This window comes from Anomaloglossus baeobatrachus, chromosome 5 (genome assembly GCF_048569485.1).
Source record: "Anomaloglossus baeobatrachus isolate aAnoBae1 chromosome 5, aAnoBae1.hap1, whole genome shotgun sequence".
NCBI classification, from domain to species: domain Eukaryota; kingdom Metazoa; phylum Chordata; class Amphibia; order Anura; family Aromobatidae; genus Anomaloglossus; species Anomaloglossus baeobatrachus.
The window spans coordinates 512,101,247-512,128,241 of NC_134357.1; the positions used below are offsets into that span (position 1 = coordinate 512,101,247).

The window sequence follows — 26,995 nt, forward strand, 5'->3', positions numbered from 1 at the left end:
GCCCAGCAGCTCGGGCTGTAATTGGCCGCCCCAGCCCCACGTCACCACTGTTTCCCTGCTGATTGGCACAGCGTTCCCTGCAGCACAGGCCTTCCGCACCCACAGCCGCACCGCAGAGGAAAACGTCCAGCATTTAAAAACCAAGTAGGGAAACATGTACTGTATAGGGTATGGGGCTGTGTGCAGTGGGATACGGCACTGTTATGGGGTGTGGGGCTGTGTGCAGTGGAATACGGCACTGTTATGGGGTGTGTAGCTGTGTGCAGTGGAATACGGCACTGTTATGGGGTATGGGGCTGTGTGCAGTGGGATACGGCACTGTTATGGGGTATGGGGCTGTCTGCAGTGGGATACGGCACTGTTATGGGGTATGGGGCTGTGTGCAGTGGGATACGGCACTGTTATGGGGTATGGGGCTATGTGCAGTGGGATACGGCACTGTTATGGGGTATGGGGCTGTGTGCAGTGGGATACGGCACTGTTATGGGGTATGGGGCTGTGTGCAGTGAGATACGGCACTGTTATGGGGTATGGGGCTATGTGCAGTGGGATACGGCACTGTTATGGGGTATGGGGCTGTGTGCAGTGGGATACGGCACTGTTATGGTATGCAGGCAGAGGGTATACGGCAATTACCGTACAGTACCGTACCGTAGTGTGTTACTGTTACAGTACTTTGATTTGTTGTCTGCTTTCCAGTTGAACGGTGTAACGTTAAGTACTGTACTGTAAAAGAGATACTGAATGATAAATACTGTCATACGGTAATACGGTAGTAACAAGATATTCTTGATACGCTACATTTGTTTTATTCTACTGTTTGGTGATGACCGATTCTTCAGCATGTTAATAAATGTTAATTTATTGGTTAAAAAGAAATTGTCATTTTTTTTCGGCTAATGTAAGACCTCCCCTGAAAGTAAGACAGGGTGGGACTTTTTGGGGTAAAATTAATGTAAGACAGGGTCTTACTTTCGGGGAAACACGGTAGGTATCGCCTGAAGAAGCGTGCGGAGATCCGCCAAAGAGGCCGGCCTGTCATCTCCCACCGAGGCCATTGGAGGGGGCAGGGGGGGGGTCCCATCTGATAAGGGCCACACGAATTTATATAGAAAGTCCATTGTGGTGCACTGGACATGTGGGGTCCCTCCCTCAAGGAAACAAGCGCTGTCTGCTGTGGAGCACGCTGGTGTGGGTTGGGGCCCGCCGAAGCAAGATGGTGCAATGTTTCTGGCAATATGTGTGGGCCCTGGGGAGGGCTGCCTGCCCAGGAAGAATCCGACGACCACTGAGGTGAGTTGCTGGTGGTGGGGGTCCCCATCAGTAATGCCCACGCTGGAGCCTCTGTGTCATCTATGGGTTGGGAGGAGGGGAGACTTTTGTCAGCTTGTGCACCTGTATAGGTCTCACTCAGCCCTCCAGTGCTTCCCCCACACTGTGACCCAGCAGAGATAATCACACATAGGAGCTGCCCGGGAAAGCAGCGCTTCACGTGGGTCTCTCCCCCCCCCCCCCCACAGGAGCCGCCTGATGCTTCTCCTTGCAGGGATCCCTCTGGCAGTGTGGCCTTCTGCATTCTCCGTCGGCCATCTTGTGATGGCGGTTCCCCTGCATGGCGTCCCCCAGGGTCCGGGATCGGAGCTCCTCCCGGGGCATCCCGGCACTCACCCCTCTCTGCGGTGACCTTGGCTGGCTCCGGATGGTGGCAGGTTTTTGACCCCCTCGCCGCGTGGTTATCAGCCGCATCCTCCGTCTCCTGAGCAGGCCGCATGGGAGTCTCGGCTGACAGGCTCCTCGCTCCTGACAGGTAGGGAATGATGTTGTCGCTCCTTTGTGGCCCCGGGCGGGTAGAGGAGTGTGCCCTGGATCGCTTGATGCCGGTCTTGCCCATCTTAATGCAAATCAAAAATGTCCGTGGAGCCTCTGTTAGGAGTCTCAACACAGAAACCAGCCAGATATCCCTCCGGGAAGGGCCCAGCCAAGGGGTGACTCTTTTTAGGAGACCACCATAACCACCATATTAAGTGGCCCTTTTAGTCAATATCCAACTTTTTGACAAGTTTAAAGATATGACAAGTGAAATACCAAGGCCAGGTATCCATCCACAGGCAGCCGTTTCGGGGTATTGCCCCTCATCAGTGTGGAGTAGGATTCTGGCCGGGTGGGAGCAATGCCTAGTAGACCAACAAAACAAAACAATCCCTGATCTCGGGGAGACCAGCAGGAGAAAACAGTGCCGGCAGCCAGCAAGGGCGCTCAAGACCGTGAAATCCTAGGTACATTGCCCCCTGGGAAATATGCAAATCAAAAAGGTCTGTGGAGCCTCTGTTAGGAGTCTCAACACAGAAACCAGCCAGATATCCCTCCAGGAAGGGCCCAGCCAAGGGGTGACTCTTTTTAGGAGACCACCATAACCACCAGTGGTCTCCTAAAAAGAGTTATCCCTTGGCTGGGCCCTTCCCGGAGGGATATCTGGCTGGTTTCTGTGTTGAGACTCCTAACAGAGGCTCCACGGACCTTTTTGATTTGCATATTTCCCAGGGGGCAATGTACCTAGGATTTCACGGTCTTGAGCGCCCTCGCTGGCTGCCGACACTGTTTCCTCTGGCTGGTCTCCCCGAGATCAGTGATTGTTTTGTTTTGCCCATCTTAATGGTCGGATGCCGGTGGATTGTGCTGGAAGTGCTGTAGAGCTGGAATGGTGCACGTCCTCACTCGGCCATGTCAAGCCACACCCCCCTCATTTTTAGGTTTATTATTTTTAACTTTATTTTACTAGTTCCCCTAGGGCACTATAAAGATCAGCGGTCTGATCACTTGTTCATTTCTATTGATCAGTGCTTGCTATGTACCCACATAGATTTTTTTCTGCACAAAAAAAGCACGTTTTGGCAGGAAAAAAGCTGCTGGAAAAAAAGCATACTTTTTTTTTTATCAATTGGGATAGGGAAGACGCAGGAAAAAAAAAAGCAGAAACAACTGACATTGCTTCTTGTTTCAGTAACAGAAACTTCAATGAAAAAAGCAGCAACGTGGAACAGCAAGTCAGGATTCTCATAGACTTTGCTGGGATGCTTTTTCCTTGCTTTTATGTATTGAAAAAAGCATGAAATAAGCAACGTGGGCATTACAGTCGCTGCTTTGCCGGCTGTAACAGGAACTACGTCATGATATCGACAGAGGTAATCACATGACCATGTGCTACCATGGCAATCATGGGCTTCCCGTGAAAGGTCATTTCCCCGCCATGGCCATTTAAATCTCGCTGTCACATTGTGAGGGCTTTTTCACACGTCAGTGATGCTGGTACGTATGTACTAGTTTTTATACAGACCAGATCACTGACATATGCAGATCCATTAAAATCAATGGGTCTGCGCACGCATAAGCGATTTGTCACTGACCGTGTCTCTGCGCGGCGTACACACGTGTCTGTGATTGCTGCACGGAGACATGTCAAGTTTTTTTTTCTGGCATCACTAATGTCCCACGGATCACACTATGGTGTGGTCCGTGAAACACGTACCAGAAAAACACGTACATTGAAAATAAAAAGCATTTCATACTCCCCTTCTCCAGTGACACTGTGTTTTGGCAGCGTCTCGGTTTCTTCCTGGCTGACTCATTACTGGCTGCATATTCATGTATGCAGCCACAACCGACCCGGAAGTAGCTGCAGAGGTCAGAGAGACAGCGGCTGGATGCTGCATCGCAGTAGACTTCAGCAACACAGACAGCAGGGGCAGGTGAGTATACGTCCATGTGCAATCACGGAGTACGGAAAACATATCACGGATTACACATGGATAATCCACGTGTGCCGTAGTTCACGGCACATGGAGGGACATAGGCATTTTTAACACGTCATTGAAAAACGTCTGTGTTTTTCACTGACGTGTGAAACAGGCCTGAAGTGCGATTTAAGGGGTTAGGGTATGTGCGCACGTTGCTTTTTACCTGCTTTTTACCTGCTTTTTTGCTGCTTTTTCTTCTGCGCTGTTTAATGCCAAAATGGATGTGTTCTTCTATTCAAGCAAAGTCTATGGGAATTTGGGTTTCTTGTTCACACTATGTTGTTCAAAATGCTGCCTTTTTGTGGCAGAACTTTGGTCAAAAACTCAGCTTTTCAAAGCTTTTCAAAGAAGCAACATGTCAATTGTTTTTGCCATTTGGGTTTTGCACTGCAAAGCTGAGTTTTTGACCACAGGTTTTTGAGGGACATTTGCTGCTATACATGCAGCTGGACATCAGAATGGTATGTAATAAAGGATGGGGAACCTCCATTTGCGCAGTGGTATCTTTTGACAAGACTTTTAACTGAACTATTTATTCCACAGGCGATTGTGCCTTGAAACTCCTGATGAACCCCAATATATATTAGTGGGGGGAAACGCGTCGAGTTCTCTTTGGACATATTGCGGACTGTATCTTTATGTGGAAAGGCTGCCATGAGAACATAAGATAAGATAAGTGATCATCTTGGATAATTATCTATATTTACAAACTGCCTATACCTGAATTGGTGAGGGAGTTTAGGGACAGCTTCCAAGGGCTAGCCGCCGTGGAATGGGGGCACCTATTTAACTTTAGGGTGCGTGTAACGAAAGTTATATCTCCATTGACAGGTAGCGGACAGACTGAGGTAGGGTGCATTTAGACTTCGTTGCCTTAATCTGAATAGACACTACTGAGCGTTCCATAAATGTAGAGGTCTCCAATTGTGGCCTCATTAGTTTTTTTCGGACTGTGCTCATTTATTAAGCTGCCGTGAGAACATTTAGGATAAGCGATCTCTCCATTGAACTAATTATTTAAATATCTAAGCTACCTGTATCTGTACTAGTGAGGGAGCTTAGGGGCAGCTACTAAGGGCTAGCCGTCGTGGAATGGGGGCACCTCTTTAACTTTAGGGTGCGTGTAACATAAGTTATATCTCCATTGACAGGTAGCGGACAGACAGATTTAGGGTGCATTTAAATCTGTTGCCCTAATCTAGATAAATAGTACCGAGATTTCCACAAAAACTCCGCATATATAAAAAAGGGGGTCCCCACTTGTGGCCTCATTGTGTCCGATTTTTTGTTTTGTTTTGTTGTGTGTATTCACTCACGGTGTGGGATTATTTTGTACTTTTAAATTTATCTAATAAATATTGATGTTTTAAATACTTAATGAAGGTAGGACTGCTAGTAAAAATTTGATATACTGCCTCCAAACAATAAATTCCTCTAGTTTAAAAAACAGATCTGTGCCTTGCCACAATTATGTCTCTGAGCTCTTTGGGCAGTTCCATTGACTTCATGATTCACATTTGGTCTGACATGCACTGTGAGCTGTGAGGTCTTATATAGACAAGTATGTGCCTTTCCAAATCAAGTCCAAATCAAGTCCTATCAGTTTAATTGGAGTTCAGCTGTGTTTATCAGCTGGACTCCAATGAAGGAGTAGAACCATCTCAAGAAGAATCACAAGGAAATGGACAGCATGTGAATTAAATATGAGTGTCTGAGCAAAGGGTCTGAATACTTCTGACCATGGGAAAGTTCAGTTTTTTTTGTTTAATAAATTTGCAAACATTTCTGTTTTTTTCCGTCCTGATGGGGGGGCAGAATGTACATTAATGAGAAAAAAATGAACTTTGCAACCATTTGGTAAATTCAACAATGAAACAGAATGAAAAATTTAAAGGGGTCTGAATACTTTCCGTACCCACTGTATATACACTCAGCTTTATATAATATGTATATATACATACATGTACATATAGTCATATGAAAAAGTTTGGGCACCCCTATTAATGTTAACCTTTTTTCTTTATAACAATTTGGGTTTTTGCAACAGCTGTTTCAGTTTCATATATCTAATAACTGATGGACTGAGTAATATTTCTGGATTGAAATGAGGTTTATTGTACTAACAGAAAATGTGCATTCTGCATTTAAACTAAATTTGACAGGTGCATAAGTATGGGCACCTCAACATAAAAGTGACATTAATAATTTGTAGATCCTCCTTTTGCAAAAATCACAGCCTCTAGTCGCTTCCTGTAGCTTTTAATGAGTTCCTGGTTCCTGGATGAAGGTATTTTTGACCATTCCTGTTTACAAAACAATTCCAGTTCAGTTAAGTTTGATGGTCGCTGGGCATGGACAGCACGCTTCAAATTATCCCACAGATTTTCAATGATATTCAGGTCTGGGGACTGGGATGGCCATTCCAGAACATTGTAATTGTTCCTCTGCATGAATGCCTGAGTAGATTTGGAGCAGTGTTTTGGATCATTGTCTTGCTGAAATATCCATCCCCTGCGTAACTTCAACTTCGTCACTGATTCTTGCACATTATTGTCAAGAATCTGCTGATACTGAGTTGAATCCATGCGACCCTCATCTTTAACAAGATTCCCGGTGCCGGCATTGGCCACACAGCCCCAAAGCATGATGGAACCTCCACCAAATTTTACTGTGGGTAGCATGTGCTTTTCTTGGAATGCCGTGTTTTTTTGCCTCCATGCATGACGCCTTTTTGTGTGACCAAACAACTCAATCTTTGTTTCATCAGTCCACATGACCTTCTTCCAAAATGTAACTGGCTTGTCCAAATGTGCTTTTGCATACCTCAGGCGACTCTGTTTGTGGCGTGCTTGCAGAAACGGCTTCTTTCGCATCACTCTCCCATACAGCTTCTCCTTGTGCAAAGTGCGCTGTATTGTTGACCGATGCATATTTACACCATCTGCAGCAAGATGATGCTGCCGGTCTTTGGAGGTGGTCTGTGGATTGTCCTTGACTGTTCTCACCATTCTTCTTCTCTGCCTTTCTGATATTTTTCTTGGCCTGCCACTTCTGGGCTTAACAAGAACTGTACCTGTGTTCTTCCATTTCCTTACTATGTTCCTCACAGTGGAAACTGACAGTTTAAATCTCTGAGACAACTTTTTGTATCCTTCCCCTGAACAACTATGTTGAATAATCTTTGTTTTCAGATCATATGAGAGTTGTTTTGAGGAGCCCATGATGCCACTCTTCATAGGAAATTCAAATAGGAGAACTACTTGCAAGTGGCCACTTTAACCCCTTCAGCCCCCGGGCACTTTCCGTTTTTTGCGTTTTTGTTTTTTGCTCCCCTTTTTCCGAGAGGCGTAACTTTTTTTTATTTTTCCATCAATCTTGCCATATGAGGGCTTGTTTTTTGTGGGACGAGTTGTACTTTTAAATGAAACCATAAGTTTTACCATATAGTGTACTGGAAAACGGCAAAAAAATTCCAAGTGCGGAAAAATTGCAAAAAAAGTGTGATCGTACAATAGTTTTTGGGATATTTTATTCACTGTGTTCACTATATGGTAAAACTGAGATATCTATGTGATGCCTCAGGTCGGTGCGAGTTTGTAGACACCAAACATGTATAGGTTTATTTGTATCTAAGGGGTTAAAAAAAATTCACAAGCTTGTCCAAAAAACGTGGCGCACGTTTTGCACCATTTTCCAAAACCCGTAGTGTTCTCATTTTTCAGGATCTGAGGCTCAGTGATGGCTTATTTTTTGCGTCTCGACCTGACGTTTTTAACGGTACCATTTTTGCGCAGATGCTACGTTTTGATCGCCTGTTATTGCATTTAGTGCAAAATTTGCGGCGACCAAAAACCGTAATTTTGGCTTTTGGAATTTTTTTGCCGCTATGCCGTTGACTGATCAGATTCATTGATTTTATATTTTGATAGATCGGGCATTTCTGAACGTGGCGATACCAAATATGTGTGTATTTTGTATTTTTTTTTTAACCCTTTAATTTTCAATGGGGTGAAAGGGGGGTGATTTGAACTTTTTTTTTTTATTTTTTTTAATTTTTTAAAACTTTTTTTTTACTTTTTTTTTTTTATATTTTACTAGTCCCCCTAGGGGGCTATAGCGATCAGCAATCCGATCGCTCTGCACTATCTGCAGATCTCAGCTACAGAGCTGAGAACTGCAGATTTGCTGCTTTACTTTCAATGCCGGCTGTATTCCGGCATTGAGAGGAAGTGAGTCATGTTAGCTACACGCGTCATCACATGACCCTGTGCTACCATGGCAACCACCAAAAGTCACGTGATCATGTCACGTGACTTCCGGTGGGGGCGGGGTAAGTGACTGTCATGGCGGCGCCGATATACATATCGCTGCCAGATTTTGGCAGCGAAATGTAAGGGGTTAATGGCCGCGGGTGGAAGCGATTCCACCCGCGGCTAGCAGGCACACATGTCAGCTGTTGATAACAGCTGATATGTGCGCGGATCACGGCCACCTGCCGGCGGCAGGTGGCGGGGCTTACCGGCACACGATCCATGACGTACCCATTATGTCATGGGTCGTTAAGGGGTTAAATACCTTTTCTCATGATTGGATACACCTGCCTATGAAGTTCAAAGCTCAATGAGGTTACAAAACCAATTTAGTACTTCAGTAAGTCAGTAAAAAGTAGTTAGGAGTGTTCAAAACAAGAAATTGATAAGGGTGCCCATACTTTTGCACCTGTCAAATTTAGTTTAAATGCAGATTGCACATTTTCTGTTAGTAAAATAAACCTCATTTCAATTCAGAAATATTACTGAGTCCATCAGTTATTAGATATATGAAACTGAAATAGCTGTTGCCTGGGATTATAGCTGTCTTTCTCCCTGTCTCCTGCTCTCCCTGTCTGTCTCTGTCAGTCTTTGTGTCTGTTTGTCTCGGTCTGTCTCTCTTTCTTTTCATCTCTCTGCCGACATCATATTACCTCACACATAAGCTGTCTTATACTAAGAATGTCCTTTGTTACCTATAGCAACTAATCAGACCTGCTATTAATGACCTGTAGCTCCCAGCTCCATTGTCTTTAATGTAAGCAGGGTTTTTTGTGAATATCTGTGAAGCGCAGTGTCACGAACCAGGCCGGGGGTCACTCTGACAACACTCCACTCAGTCGCAATCCTATCAATCTGTGATGAAATCGCACCTCGAAGTCCCACCCTGACGTCTCTAATATGTCGTGGCCACGCGAGACGACCTCGTCGCTTCCACTAACATGCGACTTTCGGATTCGAGATAAAAGAACAATCCAAGATTAAACTATATATATTTAATCACATTAAGGGCACACTAGATAATACACTATATAGAAGATAGGAAATAGAGAATATATATGTCAGACGTAGGGCTAAGCAGATCCAAACTGTAAAAGTCCGGTTCCACGCGGTTTCAAAGTTTTCCGGGTGCTGGAACCGGATCCGGGATTCCGGGTGCAGGATCCGGATCCCGCACTAGAGAAAAAAATTTAAAAACAAAGAAAAACAGAAATAAAACAGCGTTTCATACTTACCGAGACTCGGTGTCCTGGCGGAACACTGGTTCCGGGTCACGCATTCACTTCCTGTACTGTGCATCGTATACACACAGCTTTCCGTGTTTTCCCCGCCCACTGGCCGTCTTCTCGTCTGTGATTGGTTGCAGGCACTCGTACCCCCAACCTGTGACAGTATCTGCCGTGCAGTCATCGCAGCTCGCTCATTGTCTGCACAGCCAGCAGTCGTGCTGAAGCGACGTGGGACTTCGTTGTGTTTAAGCCAGACCTACAGGGTGTTGGGGGTTAAAAAAAAGGGAAAGGAGGGTGCGCTTTGTACTTTTTTTCCAAATGATTTTTCTGTGTGTGTGTGTGTGTGTGTGTGTGTGTGTGTGATTATTTACTGTCCTGTACAGGTTAGTGTGATGCAGGTATCTCATAGACGCCTGTGCCATCACACCTAGGATTTAGTAGCAGCTGTGCGCTGTCATTAACCACTTATTACCACCACTCCGGGCAATCGAGAAGACCCGGTATTGCATCGGGATTGTCACATCTAATAGATGCGGCAATACCTGGCGGCTGTGGGCTGAGCATAACAGCCCCAGCCGGCTTTATCATGGCTGGGTATCAAAATTGGGGGGGACCGCACGTTGTTTTTTGTTTTTTTTTTTTTTTAAATTTATTTAAATAAAAAAAATAAAGCCAGCATCACCGACACAGCCACGCAGATTTCTGATAGGAGCGTGCTGTTTCTAGGTACATGCATGCTCATGTTCAGAGAGCGCAGGCTGTGCCGGGTGCTGTCATGCCAGACTCGCACGAGTCTGACATCACAGCATAGTCGCACACACTTCTGACAGGAGCGTGCATGTGTTTCTGTACCTGCACTGCTTTCCCCGCCCACCGGCCGTTCTCTCGTGTGTTATTGGTTGCAGCCCCCAGCCTGTGATAGCTCTGCCTGTAGTCATTGCGGCTCACTCATTGTCTGCATAGCCAGCGCTTGTGCTCTATTGCTGCTGGTTGTGTGATGTAGCAGAGCTGGATGTGTCGTCGTGGGACCTCGTGTGGATTACGCCGAAGCTGGTGGGCTGTGTTGGGGGTTAATAAAGTGGTGAAGGACGGTGTGCGTTTTGTACTTTATTCCAAATAAAGGATTTTTCTCTGTGTATGTGATTATTTACTGTCATTTACAGGTTTGTGACGCAGGTATCTCATAGACACCAGTGCCATCACAAACCTAGGGCTTAGTAGCAGCTGTGTGCTGCTATTAACCACTTAATACCCCGATTGCCAACGTTCCAGAGCAATCGAGAAGAGCCGGTATCGCACCAGGATTTTCACATCTAATAGATGCGGCAATAGCGAGCGACTGCGGGCTGAGAACGCCAGCTGGGGGCTGGTATTATCATGGCTGGTGATGAAAATTAGAGGTGACCACACGTCGTTTTTTTTTTTTTTAAAAATTAGTTATTTAAATTTAAAAAAAAAAAAACAGCCGGAGTCACACTTGCGAGGGATACGCTGCTTTCCCCACCCACCGGCCGTCCTACCGCATGTGATTGGTTGCAGTCAGCTGATCCGCTGCCACTCAGGGTGGGGGCGCATCTAACTGCATTGTTTTGCCCGCCCACCGACACGTGTAATTGATTGAATATTTAATTGTCGGCTCTGGAAGGGAAAAGCATGACCCAAAAGGAGTTTACTGCCATGACACAGCCTCGGGTGAGTATACCGCATGCACTCCTACCCCCCTATCCCCTCCACAAACGTTTTTAATCTCCGGATTCTGGTCCCCATATGAGCATCGGATTTTGGAGCGGATCCGGATTTTGTTCCAATCCGGCAGTGATCCGCTGGTCCCAGATTTTGGCGGATTTGATCATTCCTAGCCAGAAGTACATTTACAGATAAGACGTGGTTATAAACAGATATACAGATGGATCAGTTACCTTGTTCCTTTGTGAATAAGCCTGGCGCTGGCTTACACAGAGGGCACAGTGGAGTCACGAGATTTCTGACTTCTCACACGTGTTTGGCACGAGACCACCCAGAGAAGAACACCCACAAGATGTCCGCTCTGGTTTTTAAGAATCTATGTTACCCTTAAATCACAAAGGGATGGGACATAAGACTTGGCTAGTGTGTGCCTCTTTCCTTCCAGGAAGAAGATGGATTTCAATTCTCCCATATTTCTCTGCCCCTGAGCATCCCCCACGAAAGATATGTCCATTATTTTTTCTCCTCAGGATTTTATCTACCCACAGATAGAAAATACGGAGGGTCTGGGGGCTTCCTACAGCCAATTATTAATGGCTACGCATGTCTCACAATTTTGTGTAAATGTGTGACGTGCATCTTGCTGCCAGGAATCTAAAAACTTGTCTGCCTAATTCGTGGGAGCGACGCACTCCCCAATATTGTAATAATTTCAATGGCTCCTTCCAGACTGGACTACTCCTTTGCGGCTCCATTGTAAACTTGTAGTTCTCCGCCTACCTCATGAGAAGGACAATTAACTCAGCAGGAGGGCTTGCTCTGGCTGGAGATTCTTCTGTAATCTTAATTGGATTGGTCACCTTGACTAGTTGCTGAGTATATCTGAAGGGATTCTTTGCTAGAGTGCAGGGGATTGGGTAATTGTACAGGGACAACTGACTGACCTTTTGTTATAGTTCTCATTATATTCCTCAGAATAATCCTCTTCACATCTCTCTCCTTTAGAGGGCAGTACGTTCCTGTGTTCCCCTGCGTGCCCATCCTTGACCTCTCCTTTCTTGTGAATGGTGAAGTAGCACTGCTGGAGTGCAAGGCTCCAGTGCAACAACCTCCCATTCGCCCCGGAGAATGTGTGTAACCAGCTGTGGGGTTTTATGTCCATCTCCTCGATGAATTGGCGCCTATATAGGTAGGGTTTCCCACACTATGGCTAGGCATTCCTTTTCCATTGTGGAGTAGGCCACCTCCCTCGGCAACAGCTTCCTGCTCAGGTACAAAACGGTGTGTTCCTAACCCGTAGAGTTCCCATAGGTGAGTATCGCACAGAGGCCAAAGTCACTAGAGTCAGTTTGTACTACAATCGGCCACGTGAAGTCGGCTAATTGTAGTACTGGTAAGCTGGACAGGGCGATGTTGAACGCCTGAAAGACTGTCTCGCGGTTCGTTGTCCAATTGACTACAGAGGTCCACTTCATTTTGGTGAGGTTCATCAGGGGCTTTGCCAGGCTACTATAGTGTGGAACAAATCTCCTACAGTACTCAGCGGTTCCCAAGAATGACATCACCTACTTCTTGGTCCTGGGGGTTGGCCAGGATGTGATGGCATTTACTTTTTCAGGATCTGGCTTCAGGGGACCTTCGCCTACCCAGTGACCCAGATAGAGGACCTCACCCATGCCCAGCTGACACTTCCCCAGCTTAATGGTCAAGCCTGCCTGGCAGATCTCCTTGAGCACCTGTGCTAGGTGCTCTTTGTGATCCTCCCAGGTGGGACTAAAAATGGCAATGTCATCCAGGTACGCAGCCGCGTACCCAAGTCCCTTGAGCAGGGTGTCAACCATTTACTGGAAAGTGTCAGGGGCATTCTTCATTTTGAGTGGCATCACCGTGGACTCGTACAGTCCAAACAGGGTGATAAAGGCAGAACATTCCCTGGCCTTGCAGATCCATGGTGGTTCGGGACTAGGCCCAGACAACTGATCAAGCAGGTCATTGATGTTTGGCATTGAGTATGCATCAGCGACCGTGACAGCATTGAGCCCCCTGTAGTCCACGTAGAACCGAGTTGATCTTTGGGACGAGGGCTACAGGTGAAGCCCAAACACTGTTGGATGCCTGGATCAACCCCATTTTCAGCATCTCATCAATGTCCTGACGCATGTGCTGCTGCATCTCCAGGGAGACTCAATATACTGAATGCTGGATTGGGGGGTGATCCCCAGTGTTTACATGATGGAGGGCCAACTTGGTCTTTCCGTGCTGATTGCTAAACAACTCCCGGAAGAGGTGGAGGGTGTCTCACAGCATTGGTCCTCCAAGAGCTGGTGGTCAACCTCCACATCTTCGATGCATCCACCTGCCCTGACCTGGGCGAGCATATCCAGGAGGGTCTCTGCCTCTCCTTCTTTGGGCATTTTGAACATGGGGAGTGCATAATCTTCCCGCTCACAATGCGCCTTCATTATGTTCACATGGAAGGCTTTCTTTCATGGGCAAAGTGACCGGGTACATTACAGTGTTGAGCTGCTAATACACAAGGTATGGGCCTTACAAGGCTGCCTGAAGTTTATCCTGTGGTACATGGACCAATACCCATACCTTTTGACCCACCTGGTAGGTCCTCTCACAAGCATTCTGGTCATACAAACGCTTCTGATTGGCCTGCGCTTGAGCCATATTGTCGTGCACCAGCTGTGTCAAGGCCTGCATTTTGTTCAGGAAGCACACAACATACTCGATGTCCAACACTCCAGGGGTGGCCAAGTCCCCTTCCCAAGCCTCTTTCTCCAGAGCCAGGGGGCCCTGCATACGTCGCCCATACAAAACCTCTAAAGGTGAGAATCCTGTTGAGGCCTGTGGAACCTACTGATAGGCAAATAACAGGTGTGGGAGATACTGCTCCCAGTCACGCCTGTGGGAGTCAACCAATATCTCAAGCATCTGCTTTAGGGTGTCATTGAATCGCTTGCCCAGGCCATTAGTCTGTGGATTGTTCAGGCTGAACACCAGGTGTTGTACCTGGATTTGCTTACAGAGGTACTCCATCAGCTGCGACATGAATTGGGTCCCCTGGTCAGTGAGCATTTCCTGGGGAAAACCCACTCGGGAAAAATCTCCAATAAAGTGGTGGTCACCTTGTCGGCCCAAATGGATGACCAAGGCTACCACTTCGGGGTACCGGGTAGCATGATCTACTACCTTTTTATTATGAAACATTTCCCGGAGCTGCTGGGGACTACCATCTGGCTTGACCCCAACCACAGCCAAACTCCTGAAAGTCAATGATGAGCAAAGATACCAGTGGGGCTTTGGGGCACGGCCCCACCTTCCCCACTCTGACAGGTGTCACACAAACGGCAGTAGGCAACCACATCAGCCCTCAACTTGGCCAGTAGAAATGCTGGGTTAACCTGGGTCTTAGTGATGCCTAGGTGTCCGGCCATCGTAATCTCATGTGCAATCCTCAACAACTCCGCCCGGAACGGATAGGATACTACCAACTGTCAGTCCATGGGCTACGCCTCCGGTGAACCCTACTGGACCGTGATCTGGTACAGCCGTCCTTAGTCTCAGTCCATCCCCTTCGGGTCTGAGTTTGAGGGAGGCTGTACTGCCTGCTCCTTAAGAGCTTGCAGGTTGTCGTAAACTTCCAACGCTGCCTGAAAACCCCTGACTAGACATGGCCAGAATCGATTAAACTGTCATATCTTCGATCTAACCTCTGTCTGACTCAGCTGCCATTTGGTCAGAAGGGGAAGAGCTGTCGATCTTCCGGGAGGCTCCTTGTGCTCCAGTGCTCCCACTGCTGGTGACAGCGGCCATGGCCGCTGTTTTTGTGGGTCATGCCTGCTTCTCCTCTGTTCCTGACCAAGTCGCCGGTTCAGGCAGACTCACCTGGCCTCCTGACACCCCGGTTGTGGGGGAACCCTGCAAGGACATCTTACCTGTGAGCCCTTCCACTCCTGGGAAAGTCCCAATCTCAACTGCCTGTTTCTCCTGCCCCTGCAGCAGCAGAAGAGCCCTGCTATGAAGTCTCATCCAGGGGCCCCGCATTTGCTGTGTCCGCCTCCACCTCACGCACCAGCTCTCTCCCTGCATTATCCCGTCCTCTGCTTATCCCTGCAGAGGACAAAAGGCCCCAGGTCTCTGGCTGATTACCTGTAAAGGCATGGTCACACTTTTCTCTGACCCCCTCCCCTGTGACAGCCTCAGCTGTGTGTGTGTCTGTGGTGTCAGTGTAAACTAAAGACTCAGAGCTCACTCCATCCTCCCTTACAGCGAGCACAGGCAGCACAGTGACATTTACATCAACAAGGGGGTAGGTCAGCACTGTCTGAAGGATCAGTACTTGGGGTTTCAGTGGCCACATACTGGGAAACTACCCGCCCCAAATCTGTCCCAAGCAACACGATTGCAGGAATATGAGCAATTATTTCCCATTCTCTCCCCCCTCATCCAGCACCCCAATCTAAAACCTTGGCGACGGTCTGTGTTGGCTCGATGCCTCCAATCCCGGAGACAGTTAGGTTTTTTCCAGACACCGAGTCTTGGGGTAATATCATCTCAGGTTGGACGAAACTCATCTCAGCAGCGGTGTCCAACAGTTCCATGGCCACAGCCTGGCCTATGGTGACAGGTTGGAAATTGTTCAGGGACCCACCACCACCCCCATTTCCACCCACAAACATCAAAGTGGACGGTCTTTGGGACGGGAATGCCGCCTTATGGCGCGGGGGACACATGACCTTGAAGTGTCCGACTTGATTGCAAAAGTGACACCTTCCGAGTTCTGCGACAAGCCTGTAGAGGAGTCGATGGGGACATTCCCTGCAGTCTAGGGGCATGGGAGACAGTAGCAGGATTCTTCTTACCACTTCTCCAGGTGCTGCTGTCCACCTTCCTGGCCTCAGGGACCCTATTATGCGTGTAGTCATCTGCCATGGAGGCCGTAGCAGTGGACCCCTTTAGCTTCTGGTCCCAGATGAACTGGCGGAGATCCTCGGGGCAGTTCCACAAGAGTTGTTCCATAATGAACAAATCCAGTATCTCCGATAAGGTGGTGAACTTCAGGCCCTTAGTCCAGAGGTCGACAGCTCTGGCGAGGGCCCGCCGGTGGCCAGCCCTGGTGTCCTTTGGTTCCCTTTGCGGGCTCCAGAATTTCTTGCGGTAGGACTCCGGAGTGAGGTTCTACTGTTGGGTCAGGGCCTGTTTGATGCTGTCATAGCCCTGATCCACCTCGGCAGGAATGTCCCCAAGTTTATCCAGGGCCTTACCCCTTAAACGGGGGGGGGGGGGGAAGTCAGGTACTTGGTCCACTGATGTTTGGTCAGATGGTGCTGCAGGCAGTCCGTTCAGGTTAACAAAAGTGAGTCCAACTCTCCATCCTTCTCCAGCATGGGTAAATCCTCAATACAAGTCTCGGGAGGCTCAGTCTTTCAGTTGTCCAGGGTGGAGGATAGGGGTTAGAGCTGAGCTAGCTGTAGCTGGTGGTTATATTATGCCTGTCGATCTCGCTCTGCAACCTTACACTTTACCAGACGCTCTCCCTGCCACGCGGCCATGAGGATCTGGTATGTGTCCTGGTCTCCAGCCGTAAAACGGGCCACAACAGTTTGAAGAAGAGTAACCAAGCCTGTCAGGCTGGGCGATGGGCAAGGGGTGAGCTGCCCACTGAAGAGCTTGGCGGTATGCTGCAGAGCCAGGTGGTGAGTGACCCGCTGCAGAGCCAGGTGGTGCACTGTTAACTGCAGAGAGGATATCTGGCTCCTTGAGGACCCTTAGCTGGGCTCCTCACCATGTTTAAAATGCCAGGTGGTGCTCTGTCCACTGCAGAGCTGTTGACTGGCGTCAAGCTCCCGGAGAACCGCTGGTGGAGCTGCTCTGCGCCACGCACAACACCATCCTCCACCTCTTCTACTCCGAGCATAGCATTGGCCAGTGCCATAGCTTTTCAGCTCCTGGTGCCATCAGCCATTCTTGCAGTCTTTGGTCACTGACACAGAGCTGCAGCCTCACGCACCCACACACCTTACGGTATCTGCACTCTGACACTCTAATGTTGAGTTTGTCTTAAGAACCCAGCGGCAACAGCTGCTACTGGCAGTCTTTAGTGTCTGGGAGTATGGGTCTCACACTCGCATACACTATTATCTTGATCCCACTGCTGCCACCAATATGTCACGAACCGGGCCAGGGGGTCACTCGGACAGTCACTCGGACATCCCTCCGCTCTGTCATGATCCTGTGAATCTGTGGCGAAACCGCACCTTGCAGCCCCACCCTGACGTCTTTAATACAATGGGGTCATGCGAGACGACCTCGTCACTTTCACCTACACGTGACGTTGCACACCCCCAAGACGTATGCAAAGTCCGCTTGGCACAATGCAGCACTAACACCTCACGTCACTGCGGCACAGGGAGGCATGGGGAGTGGAACCAAGTAGGTCATGCAACCTCCGGCGCGGCACCCAGCTTTCTCCCAACCCCAACAGACCGACCAGAAGTTTCCACTAGCCTCAGTTGAACAGAATTCTGCTGCTCCAGTACAGTGCTGTAGACTGCCACTAGTTCCTCATTAGATATAGTTCTGGTCTGTTAGCAGGACTGTGTCTGGCCAGAAACCAGCCCAGGTGGCGTGTAAAACTAAGCTGAACTCAGACTTGGGTATTGAGCTAAAAGAACAGCCCAAAATTAAATTATATACTGTATATCTAATCGCATTAAGGGCACACTAGATAATACATTATGTACAAGATGGGATTTACAGAATATATATTTCAGGAGTACATTTACAGATGAGACGTGGTTACAAATAGCTATACATAATACATGGATCAATTACATTGTTCCTTTGTGATTAAGCTTCGTGCTGGCTTGCACAAGGGGGTACTATGGAGCCACGAGTTTCCTGGGACTTCTCACGTTTATTGCACGAGTCCACCCAGAGAAGAACACCCACAAGTTGACTGATATGGTTATAAAGAACCTATGTTCCCCTCCCCCCATGTCCCATCCTTCTTATGACCTAAGACTGGGCTAGCCGTGAGTGTGCCTCCTCCCTTCCAGGGAAAATATGAATGTCAGTTCTCCCCCATAACTCTGCCGCTGAGCATCCCCCATGGAAGATATGACCAATATTTTTCCCCTCAGGTATTTATCTACTCATAGAAATAGGAAATACGGTGGGTCTGGGGGCTTCCTACAGTCAGTTATTAATTATTGATGGCTACGTACATCTCACAATTTAGCGGAAATATGTGTGACGTGCATCTTGTTGTCCAGGAATCTGATAATATGCATGCCTAATTTGTGGAAGCAATGCACTCCCCAATATTGTAACTCTTTCAATGGCTCCGTCCAGACTGGGCTTAAGCTGGTGTCACACACAGCGACAACGACAACGACGTCGCTGCTACGTCACCATTTTCTGTGACGTTGCAGCGACGTCCCGTCGCTGTCGCTGTGTGTGACATCCAGCACCGACCTGGCCCCTGCTGTGAGGTCGCCGGTCGTTGCTGAATGTCTAGCTTCATTTTTTGGTCGTCACTCTCCCGCTGTGACACACACATCGCTGTGTGTGACAGCGAGAGAGCGACGAAATGAAGCGAGCAGGGAGCAGGAGCCGGCGTCTGGCAGCTGCGGTAAGCTGTAACCAGCGTAAAGATCGGGTAACCAAGGGAAGCCCTTTCCCTGGTTACCCGATATTTACCTTCGTTACCAGCCTCCGCCCTTGCTGCCAGTGCCGGCTCCTGCTCTGTGCACATGTAGCTGCAGTACACATCGGGTAATTAACCCTATGTGTACTGTAGCAAGGAGAGCAAGGAGCCAGCGCTAAGCAGTGCGCGCGGCTCCCTGCTCTCTCCACTGTGACATGTAGCTGCAGCACACATCGGGTAATTAACCCGATGTATACTGTACCTAGGAGAGCAAGGAGCCAGCGCTTAGCGCGGCTCCCTGCTCTCTGCACATGTAGCACAGCGACGTTATGATCGCTGCTGCTTCTGCTGTGTTTGACAGCGAAGCAGCGATCATAACAGCGACTTACAAGGTCGCTGTTACGTCACAGAAAATGGTGACGTAACAGCGACGTCGCTGTCGCTTAGTGTGAACCCAGCTTTATCCTTTGAAGTTCGATTGTAATCTTGTACTTCTCCTCCTACCTCCTGTGCAGGACAATTCACTCAGCAGGAGGGCTTGCTTTGGTTGGAGAGTCTTCTGTAATCTTAAAGGTAGGGTGTCGCAGTTTTTTATTTTTGTATTAAAAATAGTGATTATGAAATAAAGTATTTTTAATACAAAATTGTGTCTGTACCATTGATATTGTCTGCAGAGCTGTGTATCTAATCCTCTCCTGTGTGATACTGTCTGCTGGGCTGTGTAACTAATCCTCTCCTGTGTGATACTGTCTGCAGAGCTGTCTACCGTGTTTCCCCGAAAGTAAGACAGTGTCTTACATTCTTTTTACCCCCAAAAGTGCCACTATGTCTTACTTTCGGGGTATGTCTTATATTGGAAAAAATCCCACAGCAATCGCAGCAAGTCTCCATGCAATGTACCGTATGGGGACTTGCCGCGATTGCGCCCTAAGTGTACCGCAAGTTAAGGAAACTTAACCACCAGCGGCTGCACATGAGGGCACTGAGGCTGCGTGATTTTGTATGTTGTCCGTGGTCCTGATGGACCACGGACAACATTACTGCAACATTTCAACATTTCTCGGTAGCCGAGCGTTCAGCTGAGCGCCCGACCGCCGGCATGTGTCAGCCCTCAGCTGAGCGCTCAGCCGCCGGCATGTCAGGGCGTTCAGCTGAGCGCCAGACCGCCGGCATGTGTCAGCTCTCAGCTGAGCGCTAAGCCGCCGGCATGTCAGGGCGCTCAGCTGAGCGCCCGACCGCCGGCATGTGTCAGCTCTCAGCTGAGCGCTAAGCCGCCGGCATGTCAGGGCGCTCAGCTGAGCGCCCGACCGCCGGCATGTGTCAGCTCTCAGCTGAGCGCTCTGCCGCCGGCATGTCAGGGCGCTCAGCTGAGCGCTCGGTCGCCGGCATGTCAGGGCGCTCAGCTGAGCGCTTTGCCGCCGGCAAGTCAGGGCGCTCAGCTGAGAGCTGTCATATGCCGGCGGCATGTCAGGGCGCTCAGCTGAGCGCTCGGCCGCCGGCATGTTAGGGCGCTCAGCTGAGCGCTCTGCCGCCGGCATGTCAGGGCGCTCAGCTGAGCTCTCTGCCGCCGGCATGTCAGGGCGCTCAGCTGAGCTCTCTGCCGCCGGCATGTCAGGGCGCTCAGCTGAGCTCTCTGCCGCCGGCATGTCAGGGCGCTCAGCTGAGCTCTCTGCCGCCGGCATGTCAGGGCGCTCAGCTGAGCTCTCTGCCGCCGGCATGTCAGGGCGCTCAGCTGAGCGCTCGGCCGCCGGCATGTCAGGGCGCTCAGCTGAGAGCTGTCACATGCCGCCGGCATGTCAGGGCGCTCAGCTGAGCGCTCGGCCGCCGGCATGTTAGGGCGCTCAGCTGAGCGCTTTGCCGCCGGCAAGTCAGGGCGCTCAGCTGAGCGCTTTGCCGCCGGCATGTCAGGGCTCTCAGCTGAGAGCTGTCACATGCCGGCGGCATGTCAGGGCGCTCAGCTGAGCGCTCGGCCGCCGGCATGTTAGGGCGCTCAGCTGAACGGTTTGCCGCAGGCAAGTCAGGGCGCTCAGCTGAGAGCTGTCACATGCCGGCGGCATGTCAGGGCTCTCAGCTGAGCTCTCGGCCGCTGTAACTGTACTGTAAAGAAGAAAAAAAATAAATTTTTACTACGTCTTACTTTCGGGGTACGTCTTACATTAGCCGACCCCCCCAAAACCCCCACTACGTCTTACTATCGGGGGTGTCTTACTATCGGGGAAACATGGTATCTAATCCTATCCTGTGTGATACTGCCTGCAAGGTTGTGTATCTAATCCTATCCTGTGATACTGTCTGCAGAGCTGTGTATCTAATCCTATCCTGTGATACTGTCTGCAGAGCTGTGTATCTAATCCTATCCTGTGATACTGTCTGCAGAGCTGTGCATCTAATCCTATCCTGTGTGATACTGTCTGCTGAGCCGTGTATCTAATCCTATCCTGTGTTATACTGTCTGCAGAGCTGTGTATCTAATCCTATCCTGTGTGATACTGTCTGCAGAGCTGTGTATCTAATCCTAGGCTGTGTGATACTCCAGCTGTCCTTGGTGACACTTTAGACATTTCTAGTCACCAACAAAATGGCTCCGCACTGTGTCCCTACATGTCATTCTCTATTATCCCTTGGAAACACCCAGATTGGGAGGGGGGGGTGACGTCACACACAGGAGAACAGATACTGCCCACTTTACTGCAGCTGTAATCCAGGCTATTTCTACAGTAGGATTTCTGTAGGATTTCAGCAGCTGCTCCCCGTAGTGTTTAACAGTGGAAAATATCAAACTTTTTAATTTTTCTTTATATTTTTCTCAATTAAAAACAAATAATATTTAAAAAAAACATTAATACTTTACTTTTTTTCAGTTACTGAATTTTTTTTTTTTGGATGACACCTTCCCTTTAATTTAATTTGTCACCTTGACCAGAGTAGATCTGGGGGGATTTTTACTAGAGTGCAGGGATGTGGGTAATAGTACAGGGACAGCTGACTGACCTTTGTCATAGTTCTCACCATATTCCTCCGAATAATGCTCCCACGCGGGTTTACATTTTTCCCCTCAAACATAGTCTATGATGTTCTCTGTCAAATGACATGGCTGTGCAAAATTTTGTGATTGTAAGTGCGATGATGCAAATTCCTTTAGCAGACACACACACACACACACACACACACACACACACACACACACACACACACACACACACACACCCACACAGCTTTATATATTAGATATATATACACACAACATACACATACAGTATATCTACTATAGACTCACATTAGATGCTATATACAGTCATCATTACGCAGTATTTATTGATCTGTAAGGTGTTATGAACATGTAACAACCCTATCTATTACCATTGTGGATGTGATGTGAGATTATTCTGCTGTCACAGATGAGGGAAGCTGGATCTCTGCTGTTATTTCCAATGCTGGAGTGATCAGTGCTGGGGCAGAATAATGACAGCCATTGAGTGTGCAGAGGGCGGGGCTGGACACTGAGGATGGGAGGTGCCAGCTTTGACTGTGAGGTTCGGCAGACAAGCACAGGAAGATGTCAAGTTTGCTTGAGCTGCAGGTAAATAAAGTCGGTGCAGAGAATAAAGTGATAATTCAAGAGAAGAAAAAGTTAGAAAAATGTAGGGGTGTTTTAAAAGATAATACTGCATAGTTTAGCTTAAAAAAAAGTTGGCGGTTATGGTCAGACAACTTCTTTAACGTTAAGATTGATATCATCTACCATCATTAAGACATTGAAAATTAATGCAAGGAAAAAGCCAGTGCTCTTCAAAAGAACATTGCTGCTCATCCCTGGACAACTCCAAAATCTATTGAAACTTTAGTTTTAGTGGACAGATAAGACCAAAGTGAAGCTTTTAAGCTTAAATAAGAAGATTTATGTGTCGACAAAGAGCAACACAGTAACAAAGACCTGACCTTGACACTCAGGAATGTGTCATTGGTTAATTTTCCTGATTTAAAGATAATGAAAGTCTTATGATTTTTAACTCGTTGATTAGATTTGTTTCTCTTTATCTAATTTTAGCCTGAAAGTCTTTATGTAGTTTTAGGTCACATTTATGCAGAACATAGAACATTTTGAATGGTTCACAAACTTTCAAAAACCACTAAGGCTAAGTAATGTACAAAAGAACCAGGGACTGGAAATCAAGACAGGCAGAGGACAATGTATTTAAGGGCAATGTTTCTATTTGCTTGCATGACATATAAAAGATTATAAAGGATTTGTTCTCTTTTTCTTATATCCACTGGTTTGTTAAATTGAACAATAATAAAGAACCTTACACTTTCTCCAAAGTGATGGCTTATATGTATATGATCAATATGCTCCTCCAATGTGCTGTGGTACATACTGGTACCTGTCAAGACAGATGTAAAGAGCTGAAATCACATAATAAAACTAATTACAGGCTCCTTTCTGAGTTTTCAAAGGCAATTTGAAACAATTAGTGAAGGGCAGAGTGAAATATAAACCTTCAGAGAGGGAGGCAGAGTGAAATATAAACCTTCAGAGAGGGAGGCTACAGTAGAGAAGTGGTGAGTTCTCTACGCAGGCGCAAGATTTTGCCTTGCGATATGGATGAAGCGGGTGAGTATTTCTAAACCTATGTTTTTTACTCTGCCTGCATTAGGGCAGAGTGAAGTGCGCCTGAGTGAGCAGGGAATATGTCTGCGCAATCGCGACATTTTGCATACCTAACTGTATAACACGAGAGGTGTCCTCAGCACAAGAGGATGGTGAAAGGAGGGACAGGAGGCGCAGATTAGGATGCCCATTGGACCAGACCATTTACATTTATGGCGGGAGATTTTATAAAGGTATTTGTGGGGTCTAGAGGGGTGGTCAGGGGGTAACGTACATCTTTAAAGAATGCAGCACAAGCGCTGCTTGATGTGGTAGTTTTAGTTTAGAAGGCCAAAATCTGGTGATAGGTACCCTTTAATAACTGAATTGTATTAGTTTGTAAGGAAATGTTTTATAAAGTATATAATAAATTAATATAATTGCAATGGAGTGTTATTGAAAAATAACATTAGTTTTATTCTTTGCAGATGACTGTACTAGGAGCTCAGAAGGACATCTGGTATTCTCAGATTTTGCAACAGATACATGTGAAGAAGATGTCATTACAACTAATGCATCTGAATCCAAGGTCTTTTCTTCTGCTTTCTCAAAGACGAATATGCAAAACGAAAGTCACAGAAGGGCTGTTGAACATAAAATAGCTTCCGTAAGGGGGAAACCATTTTTATGTTTAGAATGTAGTAAATGTTTTATTAAGAAATCAAAACTTATTGCACATCAGAGAATTCACACAGGGGAAAAGCCATTTTCTTGTCCAGAATGTGGGAAATGTTTTTCTTATAAATCACATGTTGCTCGACATCAGAGAATTCACACAGGGGAAAAGCCATTTTGTTGTTCAGAATGTGGGAAATGTTTTTCTTATAAATCACATGTTGCTCGACATCAGAGAATTCACACAGGAGAAAAGCCATTTTCATGTTCAGAATGTGGGAAACGTTCTAGTACAAAAGCTGATTTAGTTATTCATAAGAGAATTCACACAGGGGAAAAGCCATTTTCTTGTCCAGAATGTGGGAAACGTTCTAGTACAAAAGCTGATTTTGTTAAGCAGAAGAGAATTCACACAGGGGAAAAGCCATTTTCTTGTCCAGAATGTGGGAAATGTTTTTCTACTAAATCACATGTTGTTCGACATCAGAGAATTCACACAGGGGAAAAGCCATTTTGTTGTTCAGAATGTGGGAAATGTTTTTCTTGGAAATTTCAACTTGCTTCTCATCAAAAAATTCACACAGGAGAAAAGCCATTTTCATGTTCAGAATGTGGGAAACGTTCTAGTACAAAAGCTGGTTTAGTTATTCATAAGAGAATTCACACAGGGGAAAAGCCTTTTTCTTGTCCAGAATGTGGGAAACGTTCTAGTACAAAAGCTGATTTTGTTAAGCATAAGAGAATTCACACAGGGGAAAAGCCATTTTCTTGTCCAGAATGTGGGAAATGTTTTTCTACTAAATCACATGTTGCTCGACATCAGAGAATTCACACAGGGGAAAAGCCATTTTTTTGTTCAGAATGTGGGAAATGTTTTCCTTGTAAAGCTGAACTTGTTAGACATCAGAGAATTCACACAGGGGAAAAGCCATTTTTTTGTTCAGAATGTGGGAAATGTTTTCGTTGTAAAGCTGAACTTGTTACACATCAGAAAATTCACACAGGGGAAAAGCCATTTTCTTGTCCAGAATGTGGGAAATGTTTTTCTACTAAATCACTTGTTGCTCGACATCAGAGAATTCACACAGGGGAAATGCCATTTTTTTGTTCAGAATGTGGGAAATGTTTTCCTTGTAAAGCTGAACTTGTTAGACATCAGAGAATTCACACAGGGGAAAAGCCATTTTTTTGTTCAGAATGTGGGAAATGTTTTCGTTGTAAAGCTGAACTTGTTAGACATCAGAAAATTCACACAGGGGAAAAGCCATTTTCTTGTCCAGAATGTGGGAAATGTTTTTCTACTAAATCACATGTTCTTCAACATCAGAAAATTCACACAGGGGAAAAGCCATTTTCTTGTCCAGAATGTGGGAAATGTTTTTCTACAAAAGCTGATATTGTTAGTCATCAGCGAATTCACACAGGGGAGAAGCCATTTTCTTGTCCAGAATGTGGGAAATGTTTTTCTACTAAATCACATGTTGCTCGACATCAGAGAATTCACACAGGGGAAAAGCCATTTTGTTGTTCAGAATGTGGGAAATGTTTTTCTAGGAAATTTCAACTTGCTTCTCATCAAAAAATTCACACAGGAGAAAAGCCATTTTCATGTTCAGAATGTGGGAAATGTTTTTCTAGGAAAGATAAACTTGTTTTACATCAGACAATTCACACAGGGGAGAGGCAATTTTCATGTTCAGAATGTGGGAAATGTTTTTCTACTAAATCACATGTTCTTCAACATCAGAAAATTCACACAGGGGAAAAGCCATTTTCTTGTTCAGAATGTGGGAAATGTTTTTCTACAAAAGCTGATATTGTTAGTCATCAGCGAATTCACACAGGGGAGAAGCCATTTTCTTGTTCAGAATGTGGGAAATGTTTTTCTACTAAATCACATGTTTCTCGACATCAGAGAATTCACACAGGGGAAAAGCCATTTTCTTGTTCAGAATGTGGGAAATGTTTTTCTACAAAAGCTGATATTGTTAGTCATCAGCGAATTCACACAGGGGAGAAGCCATTTTCTTGTTTAGAATGTGGGAAATGTTTTTCTACTAAATCACATGTTGCTCGACATCAGAGAATTCACACAGGGGAAAAGCCATTTTTTTGTTCAGAATGTGGGAAATGTTTTCTTTGTAAAGCTGAACTTGTTAGACATCAGAGAATTCACACAAGGTAAAAGCCAGTTTCTTGTTCAGAATGTCGGAAATGTTTTCGTTGAAAAGCTGAACTTGTTTCACATCAGAAAATTCACACTGGGAGAAGCCATTTGTGCGTTTTAGAATGTGGAAATTGGTTTTCTATTAAATCTGCACTTGCTAGTCATACAGTCATATGAAAAGGTTTGGGCACCCCTATTAACCCCTTCACGACCTTGGACGGATCTATCCGTCCAGGATCGTGTCCCGTTAAGCCCCGCCCCCTGCCGCAGGCAGGCGGCGTGGATCGGTACACATATCAGCTGTTTTCAACAGCTGACATGTGTGCCTGCTAGCCGCGGGTGGAATTGCTTCCACCCGCGGCCATTAACCCCTTAAATCTTGCTGCCAAAGTCTGGCAGCAAGATTTAAATGCGCGCGGCCATGTTTTTTTACTTACCGCCGCCCCCACCGGAAGTCACGTGTGTTATCACGTGACTATCGGTGGTTGCCATCGTAGCACAGGGTCATGTGATGACGCCTGCTGCTATGATGTTTCACTTTCGTTTTCCCTCGGCCGAGAGCAGAAGGAAAAACAAAGTGACTGAATCTGCTGTTTACAGCTGTATTGCTGTGATCAGCAGATAGATAATAGCGATCGGATTGCTGATCGCTATAGCCCCCTAGGGGGACTAGTAAAATAAAAAAAAAGTAAAAAAAAAAGTTTTAAAAAATAAAAAACAAAACAAAAACCTAAACGTTCAAATCACCCCCATTGAAAATTAAAGGGTTAAAAAATAAATAAATATACACATATTTGGTATCGCCACGTTCAGAAATGCCCGATCTATCAAAATATAAAATCAATTAATCTGATTGGTAAATGGCGTAGTGGCAAAAAAATTCCAAACG

At 46.7% G+C, this 26,995-nt stretch overlaps 1 protein-coding gene across 1 annotated transcript; it reads left to right on the forward strand.

Moving 5' to 3' along the window:
• The first annotated feature begins 19,207 nt into the window (after nucleotides 1-19,207).
• Nucleotides 19,208-26,739, forward strand: LOC142311976 (uncharacterized). Its single transcript, XM_075350845.1, has 3 exons — nucleotides 19,208-19,249; nucleotides 22,075-22,256; nucleotides 23,753-26,739. Exon 3 carries the CDS (start codon nucleotides 23,884-23,886, stop codon nucleotides 26,122-26,124), a length of 2,241 nt encoding a protein of 746 aa, XP_075206960.1. The 5' UTR covers nucleotides 19,208-19,249; nucleotides 22,075-22,256; nucleotides 23,753-23,883; the 3' UTR covers nucleotides 26,125-26,739.
• Nucleotides 26,740-26,995: the final 256 nt, after the last annotated feature.

What these genes read in the sequence shown, in the direction of transcription:
- LOC142311976 (XM_075350845.1), top strand. Translation starts at nt 23,884, where the DNA reads ATGCAAAACGAAAGTCACAGAAGGGCTGTTGAACATAAAATAGCTTCC.